General features: G+C 50.7%; 1 protein-coding gene across 1 annotated transcript; it reads left to right on the top strand.

The window, feature by feature from the left end:
- Positions 1-219: 219 nt before the first annotated feature.
- CHC_T00004154001 (hypothetical protein) lies at positions 220-546 on the top strand. Its single transcript, XM_005715396.1, has one exon. The coding sequence runs from the start codon at positions 220-222 to the stop codon at positions 544-546; it is 327 nt and encodes a 108-aa protein (XP_005715453.1).
- The last annotated feature ends 10,741 nt before the right edge of the window (positions 547-11,287 follow it).

Raw genomic sequence — 11,287 nt, forward strand, 5'->3', positions numbered from 1 at the left:
CTCACGTCTCTCAGCCAGAATTCTGCTCACTGCCCCACGTGTAACTCGTGTCATGAATTCCTCACAATTTCCAAGCAGAATTTTGCTTGCGTAATCTCTCTATTATGTCTAGCGGTCTCACTCCGTCGTCGGTAGATCGTGGTACGTGTATTTTGTGTGCTGTGTGTCCACGTGTATGGGTATCATCACAGTGATGGCACCTCACTCAAAGACCCTGACATGATTTCTGAAAAGATCTCCAAAGCGAAGCGTACGCGCCCTACGATTGCACAGAAAATCGAGGTCGGGCATCTGCTGCAGGTCAGGAATGCGAATACCACAGTTATGCGTCAGTTCAAAATTTCAGAGCGAACCATCCGAAACATCAAACGCTCTCTTCCTTCACTTCAACAAATTGTGACCAACACCGCTACAACGCTCGGAACAAAAACTTTGCACCCTGCGCATTACCCCACTCTTAAAGCTCACTTGATTGAGCCTGGTGCCAGAAGACGGCCTTGCAGAAACTGCAGAATTCTGCAGGAAAGATGTGGAGGAATGGATTGAGATCGAGACTAATGAGCTTGTGGCAGAAGCTTCTATTAGTGATGCTTGCGATTCAATACATTATGGTGGAGAGCTACAGAGTCAGTCTGCCAGTGATGCTGTGATGGATGATTGTGTGGCAGAAGACGAGTGTGAAATTACGGAGAGGCGGGCCGTACCGAGTGCTGTAGTGCTAGCAAGGTTGTTTGGGTCTTTGGAGAGTCTGGGTGTGGAGTGCGATGTGAGCAATACCTTATCGCACTTGAGGTCCGCAAAACGAGCTTTTCTAGAAGCTAGCCTAGGCATGAGAGACAGGGTCAAACAAACATGCAAAGGCAACAACAGCAGACTCTAATAACAGAGTTCTGGCGGGGTACTGGTTCTGCCATCTGATTGTGCCGCTCTGAATTAGTGCCGTATTATTAGTCTTTACAAGGGGCGGCACTAATGCGTATGGTCGAATGTACCGTTGTAGGTTCTCGGCACCGGTCGGTGAATGTGCCACGTGTGCCGTAGAAATTAATCCTTTATGGGTAACAGTACTGTAGTATATTTGGTCCTCACCAGTTTTCTCGCTCGTTTCTGGTTTCACGTGTGACGTTGGACGTCTTGTCGTGATCCATAGCAATTATTTGACATCTGTATTTCGCACCGTAACTGCCCCAAAGCGTGAGGCAACGTCCACATAGTCAGTGTCAAGAACAATCGGGGAGGCTTTCTTGCAGGTTTTGACGACAACTATTTACGGATGACCTTTTCTTACGTGTCCTGCTGTCTGACTCGCATCTGGTTAATGTGTAGAACAGGCACATCTACAGTTTGGGTACCAGATATCGTCTGCTGTCCACACACTAAACGGAGCCATTCGTGAATGGGCATCCTGTATGACTTGCGCGGAAGATGTGACCTAGAGCACCTTTTTAATCCATGCCTCCTCCCTCCATCGCTGTCTTTTCCCGATGCCTCGAGACCATTTCTCGAACAAATTATGCGAAAGCATAACTTCGCTCTTCGTCGATTACTCAGCTTACTCATGCACTCTCTGCACATCCTCTGATATCCATCAACATGTTGGCTGTAGATTCCCCACAGTTTGTGTTGGGCCGAAGCAGAATGTGTTTTTCTAATGCTCAAGACTTGCGCGCCGTTTGTTGGTACAGTATACCGAAAGCCGTCCGGACGGATTATACAGTGCCGCAGGTTTCTACAATATGCTTTCTGGTGGCACTGTTGTCAACATCCGGATATTGAAGACACTTTTTCATTTGCTGGCAGGGGGCAATGCGATGCTTGTACCGTGGTGATCAGATCTGCTCGGTTTGAGGGGTCGCCTGCCAGAGCTGTCTCGAATGTGTCAGGCAAGAAGAAGTGCGGTAAACGTGTTTAATTGTGCAATCAGATGAAGATGGCATGACGTGCATGATCGGTACAAAAACCAAGCTCGAGATGGCCCTGATTCATTCAAGAGAATGAACGACTATTCCACACAATTTATCGAAAAAAGTACAGATGCAATTCAAAGTGACTTATTATCCAGGTTACAGTATTGTTCGGCAGCGGGTACAAGGTATTAAATCACTATGTATTGCACAATAGATGACAGTCATCATCAAAGCGTTGCGGCCTGCGCTTGCCTCGGATGTGAGGATATTGAGATGCTCGCCGCAAAGTAACTTTACGGCGCGTTTCTCTGAATATTGCATCCCCATGCCAATCAATTAAAATCTGCACTACTTGAGTTGCGAAATACTACAGCGCCCACTTTCTTGTACGTTCAACCCGATTAGGGTGAAGCATGAGTGTTTTGCTCGTGTATGTGTCTCTTTTGTGACATCCCTCGAATGCACAACTGTGCAGCACTTTAGTATGCACTATCGAGGGTGCTCCCCGCACTGCATTCACAATCTGCTTGTGTTATAATACCAGCCGTGAGGCTAAATTTTTCAAAGCAATGCTGTAGGAACAAGAATAGTCATTCTGATGGCTTTACAATAGTAAGGGTTTAACCATGAACGGTCAGCTTTTATTTAGGGCAAAAGATACATGACGCCAACGGAGGGCTCGGGCAGTCGGACGTGACAGCGAATGACAGAAAGGTGTAGGGCATTTAGCAACGGGGCAGAGATGTCATCGCTGACGTGAGATACGTTGTTTCGCGACTGGGTATACTTATAAATCTGATTGGCTAAGTGCTTTGACTACATTTGTTCTCAATCAGTGCCCTGAACAGCTTTTGCAATACGACCACATCGCAGGAAGCGGCCATTGTCGAACCAAGCACACTAATAGAGAGCCTTCGCGGGCGATCATGTGCGGCATTCACGTGGCGAATGGGGGTGAATACGCCCGCTTTCAACAGATCAATGGCGTTCTTTATCTGTTCCAGTGTATGCTCGCAGTGGAAAAGTAGCGTGAAACACTGCTATCATCCTGTTCGGATCTCGTCTTGGGGCACAGTGCACGAGCACCAGCTGCATCGTGTAGTGCAAATAGACTGGATCCCCGGTCCCCCAACAATGACTAAAGTAGGACAATGCGCACACAAGGATTGGCATGCTTTTCTTTTTGGGAACCTGAGGCAGTGACAACCGTCGTTGCCTTCCCCAGTGTTTGCCACTGACAGCCATAAATTTCCTGTGTCTGCAGTGAAGTGTAGATGATGACATCTACGTTCCCACTGCAGACTCAGCACTGCGAACATAGATGTCATCATCTTGGGCCGTTCGATAAGTGACTTTCCTCCGAAAGATAATTCTATGGAGAGCATGCCCCCACGGTTGTGAAGAAGGAGAACTCTGGAGACAATGAACGTGTGGTTGTGAGACAGAGTTTGCTTTTCGTGAGTGCGATGTGGTGCGTAACTTGTCTACTTCGCCACATTCCTGAAATGGATGACTTGCGAGCAGACTGAAGGGAACCGTTTCTTCGGGCCGAATAACTTTGCCACAAACACGAATAAGCGAAACTCATTAGTACTTAAACACACCTGTGTGTCCTCTTCACCCCAACCAAAGTCATCCAGCACAAACAACTTTCTCAATCATCCTTACAACCTACCACCCACTCCCACAAACCGAAATGATGAAGCTGCCTCTGTTCTTTGCTCTGTTGAGCGTCACCCTCGTCTCCGTTCTGGCATCGGGCGACATGGAGGCGGTCTCCAAGCAAGCGATTCCCTGCCCGTGCCAGTGCCGCGCCGGGCGTGGGAGGAGGGCTGTGCGCCGCGTCTGTCGCCGCTTTCGTTTTCGCTTCTGTGAGATAAGTGACTGCGATGTCTTCGGCCGCCCTGGTATTCAGTGCTGCGACCTCGAACTATCCCCTTCGGCATCACCGAGCATGTCTGCCAGTGCCTCTCCAACCATGTCTGCCAGCGCCTCTCCAACCATCTCTGCCAGCGCCTCTCCTACCATCTCTGCCAGCGCTTCTTCTACCCCGAAGCCCGGGAAGCGTCCCTGCCCTTGCGTCTGCACGACCCGGTTCCGTGCCAGGAGGCAGTGTCGCCGGTACAGGTACTGCAGCGTCGTCCGCTGCACGGAGACCTTCCCTCGTGGCGCTCCCAAGTTCGAATGCTGCTAGATTTAGCTTTGGCACGCCCACCCGGAATCGGGTTATGGACATGGTGGATTGAAAATGTCAGTGTGCTGCGATCGTTAAGATGAAATCTCCGAGATTCTAGGAAAAAAGGTCCCTTTGAATAAAAGAAAACGTGCTGTACGAACATCTGTGTTTTGTGTGCTCCAGTAGTGCAAAGTTCTTTTGATCTAGTGGCCTCCTGCCTTGATTTTGGGTAGTGTCCCATGTGCAATTTAGCAGCCACGCAAGACAGCTGGGGGGTAGTGGCCTGAACGGATGCGTTCACCGAGTGCACAAACTAGATACATTTCATGAGGCCGTCGTCGTGCTTTCGCGTTCGGACTCGACATCAACCCGTCGGCAGCGACTGTTCACTTGTCTCTCGTTCTCCGGATCGCTGCATGAACAAGCCCACTGCCGTGAAAGTGCATAACCGCGTCCGAGAGCGGGAGATGTCTCGCTCTGTGCATCTCATGGCGTTGTATTCTGATACAGGGAAGAGCTATGGCCAGATTATTAGATTTTTACCTTGATCTTTCGATGGGGCGCCTTCTCGCTTGTTGCGAAGAAGTCGACCCCTTTATTCAATGTTCCTCTTTCCAATCCTAACACTGTCAAGCGTAGCTGAGGGACTACCTAAGAGAGGAACATGACGGACATCCGTGCTAGCCGTACTGTATAGTCCCGTTATGGCTTCCAGCTAGGAAGTCGTTGTGATATATCGCAAATACAATTACGATCCTTATCGATCTATCCAGGCTCACAAAATACCACGAGCTAAATATCCAAGTAGAGCTATCTACTCTATTCTGACACAGATAAGAAGCCCTGCGTCCCTTACCAGTGTCCAAGGTATCGCAACCGTACTGCGTCCGTGTTGTTCGCTGACGGCGATACCACGCCTGGTAGCTCCTCGCCGTCATCGTCCCCCTCCCCGGGAAAACACACCTGCATCTTGACTTTATCGCGCACAGTACAAGATCGCATCCAGCGTAGGCATCCATGTCATAAAATATTGTGTTACATCCGTCGTCCCTGAAACCGCACGCGTACACGCGGCTCACAGAATAATAGAATCCGCTAGACTACCGTCAGTGACTCCCTACGTCTCAATAGACGTATATTTATACACACGAAGACACGGCATTGCCTTCAACAGAAGACAACATAACTGAACAGGAATGCCTGGCTGGGAAAGGAATGCGCAATTTAGTAGCATTTATCAAGCTCATCTTTCTCACTCCCAAACATACTCGGGTTCAAAGAACGAGGGAACCTGGGGTTAGAACATCTACTTAAGAACTGATAGTTTGTTAGTATAGTAGCACAAATGGTAACCAAGAAAAACAACAACCAACCTATCCTCCAAACCTTTATCGTCCAACCTCACAACACCACGTAAGGGTCAAATCTGCTCGGTCCCCCCTTCCCCCCATTCACTTCTTTTTCACTCCCATAAACGTACAGTAGCCTAATGTTAATCACGCAGTCTCTGTCGCTTGCATTGCACCGAAAACCACACCTGCTGCCGTTGCCGATACAGGTCAGCCTGAGCTCTGCCATGACAGTCTCTTCCACGCCGACCGCGACCAATCCGCTTGCCCACAGCATGGCATCTGATTCTGGAGGCCCCCTGGGTCTCCAAGCCGAGGCCACGTACGGCCAGCTTGACATTCTGCACACCCTCCTCCGCGACCTGCACCCTGGGGGCTGCGTCTTTCGGTCTGAGAGCATACTATGCCTACCGTGCGGAACATTACCCTCTCCCTTGCGTCAAAGTCGGCCGCCGACTGAAAGGATGCACTCACTACACATGAGTCATTCAGACTTAGCTTCTGTTGATCATCCTTCAGCAATGATGAAACGGACGAAGAAGGTGGTCATAAATCACATTGGAGAACAAATTGATTATTTAGTCAACTCCCGAGTGCTCTCTCTTTTGTCGTGTATTTACTGTAAGTAGATCTATCTGTACTTTGGGAGACTTGCTCCTCTCTTACCTTCGCTTCATCGGACAGAACAACAAAAAAAGGTATCGACATCTACGCTCAAAACTACCCAGTTTATTGGAAGCAATTGCCCCTCGAGGGAGCTGCCACTGGTACGTCTGGTGAAACCACTAACCGTCCTGATCTGCCCCACAGTCGTGGAAGTGCAGGCTGTGCGCGCACGCATTTCCTCTTACTAACTGTTCAGTCCCTAAACCGTATTTTTTCTGTTTCCAAAACTAAGCTGGATAGATTTAAACAAAAAAATACTATTTCTTTAGCGATTTGGACACTTCAAAGAGCCGAGTGTGTGAACACGGGGTCCGATAGCCCTTTCCTTAACTCGTCGTCGTCTCTAGGTGTATATAAACTCCTCTCTAATGACAGCCTGTCCTGTGCGGTCAGGCAAGTGCAAAGTTCGTTGGCGAATGTGTGTGTGTGTGCGGTCAGACAGTCCCGGGGTTCGCCGATGGGCTTTGTGCTGGTGTGAGTTGGATCATGGTGGTTAGGTGGTTATGTCCTTGCGGTCCGGTTATTTTGGTGACTAGGTCCGCGATGTTGTCCGTTGTCGGTATGTGGTGCACCGATATATTGCCTTTCCTTATGAGGTCCTGGATATGGTGGTGTTTGATGTCTATGAATTTTCTACGCTTGGTTGGTGCGACGTTCTTGGCTACGCTGAGCGCGGCTTGGTTATCTATCATCAAGGGTGTTGGTTTGTGTTCCGGTTGCTGGATGTCGGCGAGCAGGCGGCGGATCCATTGTGTTTCCTATGCGGCTCGGGACGCCGCGAGGTATTCGGCCTCGCAAGTGGACGTGGCGACGGTTGGTTGCCGTGATGATGTCCAGCTTATTGGGGCTCCGTACAGTGTGTGTATGATGCCTGTGCGCGATTTTCTGTCCGGGTCGTTGGCATAATCCGAGTCACTGTAGGATCGTAGTGCGATTTGTGTTTGGCGGTTGACGGTTTTGTATTCAATGCCGTGTTTTTTCGTTCCTTTGAGGTAGCGTAGGAGGGCTTTGAGGTTCTGTTTGTGGGTGATGGTTGGATTGTGCATGACTCCGGCCATTTTGCTAACAGATGTGTGTATGTCTCCTCGTGTGCTGTCTGCAATGTATCGCAGGTCCCCAAGGGTTTGGCGGAATATGCTGGCGTCGCGTGGGTTCAGTGGCTTGTTCTTCATTTCATCATCGAACGGTCCTTTGTGGGGTAGTGGTGAGTGTCGCGGGTTGCATTTCGTCATTCCTGTCTTGCTCAGGATGGTGTCGATAGCAGCAGTATGTGACACGTGTATGCTGTCATTGCTCCTCTTGCGGATTGTCCAGTTTAGGTACTGTTTCGGGAATCCGAGACGTTTTATGTTGTACTTCTGTTGTAGATTGGTGTACAGTTGGGTGACAAGAGTTGGATGGGTGGCGATGACGAGGAAATCGTCCATACTGACGGCTGTGATTAGTGTGCCTTTTGCATCGTGGCGATAGAAGATGCTCGGGTCGGCATCGGCTTGTTTGTACGCGTGCTTTTTGAGATGTTCCGTGAGGCCGTCGAAGTATATGCGAGATGCTGGTGGTGTCCCATATATGTTTTTGACAAGTCGGCTTCCCTTGCATGCATGTTTGTAGCTGCCGTCAAACTTTGGGTGCTGCTTGATATAGACTTTGCATTCTGGGGGATAGTTTTCGTGGAGATATGCTGAGGTTATGTCGAAGTGTTCGACTGGCCATCTTTTGGCTGCAGCTATGGCTAGCAGGACGCGTATGGATGTTTTTTCTGCCATGTATGTGGTTGTGCTGTCACTGTCTTAATGGAGACCGAGCTTCATACGGTCTCCACGTGCTGAGCATCTGGCTTTACGCTGTGTGACTGTGCCGTCGGGAGCACGTTTGTAGCGATATGTCATTTTAAGTGGTATCAGTTTCTCGCGTGGGGGGAGCTTTTTGTCTGGTATCCACTGGATGGTTTGTGATTTGTCGAGCTTGTCGAGTTCCTCATTGTGTGCAGTGGCCTATTGTCCCGAATCGGGGTAGTTTTGGGCTTCTCGCTGCGTTTTCGGGTCTGACGTTGTGATCTCTACAGTGATTGGGCTGGCTTGTGATCGATATGCGCTGAGGGGCCTATAGCATGGGTCGGACGTTCGGCTGTACGGTCTGAAGTCGGTCGTGCGTATAGTTCGGTATCGAGGTGAATTGAGCTCTTGGACCGCGATGGCTTTGTGATCGTTGCCGTATGCGTATCGCACTGGTGTTCCTCTGGGGTCCAGCTTTTTCTTCGGTTGTACGAGTGGGATCGTGCCGAGTTGCCCGAATGTGAATAGGCGTTTGGGTCTGCGTGGTTGGTCGTGCCACAGATTGTTGGGTGGCTGGCCGGTGGCGGAGTGGGGCATGAGATGGTATTTAAAAGCTGCGTCCCTTACCGCATCTTCCCAGTACTGCGGGGGTAGTTTCGCGTGCTGGAGATTTGCTCTTGCGGCATTCATCAGAGTTTGGTTGATACGATCTGCCAGCGAGTTCTCTTGGGGTTGGTGTGGCGTGTTGTTTTTGTACGTTATGCCGTATGCGGCGTACGTGCGCATGGCCTCCTTGGACTTGAATTCCAGTGCATTGTCGGTGCGGTAGTACTGTGGTGTTCGTCCCGCGTTGTATAGTTGGCGCATGTGTTGTGGCATGATTGCTCCGACCTGTCGTCTGTCTTTTAGGAAGTATAGGATGAGATACCTTGATCCAGCGTCGATGTACGTAAGGAAGTGGAAGTTTCCGTGTGTGGATATCGGGGAGATTGGGCCACACGTGTCAGAACTGAGGTATTGGTCGGGGGCATAGTTGTGTGTGGTTTTTTGGTGTGGTGCTGGTCTTTGTTTTGCCGTTGTACACGCTGAGCAGGTGATGGTGGTCGTTTCGTACGCGAGTGATTTGGGCATTGTTGGTATGTTTCCGTCTTTGGCCATTTGTCTGATGTTGCGTGCTGTGGCATGGTTTAGCTTGAGGTGCCATTCGTGTGCGGCCTGGTCCTGCGGTGTGGGTTGAGGTTGGTGCTCTGTTACTGGATTGTGGGTGTCGGCGATGTGTCGGTTTTGTCGCCTGTGTTCCTGCATTTGTGGTGTGCGTGGACCAATGTGTTGCACCGTCGTCGTTTTCGGCTTGCCTTTTTGGGATGGTTTTTTGTGCGTTCTGGTGTATGGTTTGGTTCTGACACTGTAAGCGTTGTTCAGGTTTTGTTTGTCCATGCATACGCTTTGTGCTTTGTGTTCCATGGCGCTGTACCGACGATGATGGGTTTGTTCCGTTGAGCTGTGTTTTTGTATACTACTGCCTTGTTTGGTGTGAATAGTACGTTGCCGTGTAGTCTCGCGAGATCGTGCACGGAGATCAGGTTCGTGGTGATGGCCGGGTTGGCTACGGCTGGGACCTGGATCCGTATGTTTTTATTCGTACGGATTGTCGTCTTACCGTGGTGTGTACATTTGGATCGGGTGTTAGTGGCTGTGGCCGTGTGTATGGCGTGCCGTGTTTTGCGCATGTGTGTTGTGGGGCGCGTCAGATGTGTTGGGTGCGCTCCTGAGTCCAGGATGTACGTACATGGTTCGTCTTCCGTCCTGTTGTCGTCGCTTGGGTCGTAGACGTATTGGTCGTGCTGTTCGTCCTCGTATACGTCTTCGGGGTTGTATGCCACTCGTGCTTTTGGGCCCGTTTGTTTTTCGGGTGGTTGGGGTTGCGGCATTCTGCATCCGTGTGTTGCGGTTGAATGATGCCGCGCAGTTGGTGGTATCGACAAGGGTTGTCGATTTGACGTGGCAGAGGTGGCCTGCTGGTTTGGCGTGTGGCCCATCTGCTGCTGATTGGTGCCGGTCTGTTGGGGGGTGGTGCCTGGGTTGTCTGAGTAGGGACGTTCTGGTACTTTGCGATTCGGTTGTACCGGTGTGCGAACTCCTTCACTGTGGCTGGGTTGAGGGCTATGAGTTGCATGCCTATGGGTGCCGTTGTGGGGTTGTATCTCAGCCCGTCGATCATGAATGTGACCGGTGTCCTCGTGTCCCGTATTTCCGGATAGCGTGCCGCTATCATCTTGGCCCTGATTCCCTCGTGGATCGTGACGTATTCCTGGAGCGTCATTCCGTGTGTGAAGTGTGCTTGTTCTGCCTGTTGTTTGAGGTATTTTTGGTCGTCAGCGTTGGCAGTGTCGAGGTGTGCCGTGATCGCCTTTACCAGATCGTACGGCGTTGGTTCACTTGTCGGTGTGAGTACCAGGTTGGCAATGTCGCTCGGGATGCTCGTTATGATCTTGCCGAGCAGCACGTGCTTGGCGCGCTGAAATGTGTTGTGCTCCTCTTCTTGTGTCGGGGGTTCGGGGTTGCCTTCTAGTTGGTGGATCGTTCCGGTGGCGTACGCGGCGGAGCGTAGCGCAATGAACCACGGGCCGTAGTTGTCGGGATTGAGGGTTGGGACGTCGGTTCGTCGTTCCATGTTGAGGATGTGCTTGTGCGTATGGGAGGTCGGTACGTGACTTGATCGATTGGTGCTGCGGCGGGCGGGTTGTTTCTGCGCGTTGTCCTACGTGCTGGGAGGGATCGGATCGTGTCGTTGTGGTGGCTTGTTGGAGTTGGGAGCATCAGCGCGTGGTTGCGTAATGGTGCCTATAACCTGTGTGAACACGGGGTCCGATAGCCCTTTCCTTTACTCGTCGTCGTCTCTAGGTGTATATATACTCCTCTCTAATGACAGCCTGTCCTGTGCGGTCAGACACCGAGCGCATCTTCAAACGAAAGCGCATCTGTGGCACAAACAGTCGACTTTGGAGATAGGCACCCGCTCCGGCGACACGTCAACCAAAAACATTCAAATGAAGCCTTGTTTAACGAGATTTTCCTAATTCGTATTGCTGGCGCATTCAACAAAAAGCGACGTGGCCCATCAATCAGATCTCAAATGCACGCCTCACAGCGCTCATCTTTGCACTTTGTCTACGAACCCTCCTTGTCTGTGACAAAATCCAAGCTCGAGCTGACCGTTCTGGGGCGAGAGCACACAACCTACGCATTTCGGAGGCCGTCTCCTTCCCAAAGTTCTCATTCATGGCATCCTTTTTCGGAGATTGCCTCCCCCTGCGGACCTCCTCTCTGCGCTTCAACGCATCCAAAACTGCATCAGATGTCAGATGTGCCCCTCTCGTATTTCTTATTCTAATAGTTCCATTCTCTTCAACG

This window comes from Chondrus crispus, genomic scaffold (genome assembly GCF_000350225.1).
Source record: "Chondrus crispus Stackhouse genomic scaffold, scaffold_215, whole genome shotgun sequence".
NCBI classification, from domain to species: Eukaryota; Rhodophyta; class Florideophyceae; order Gigartinales; family Gigartinaceae; genus Chondrus; species Chondrus crispus.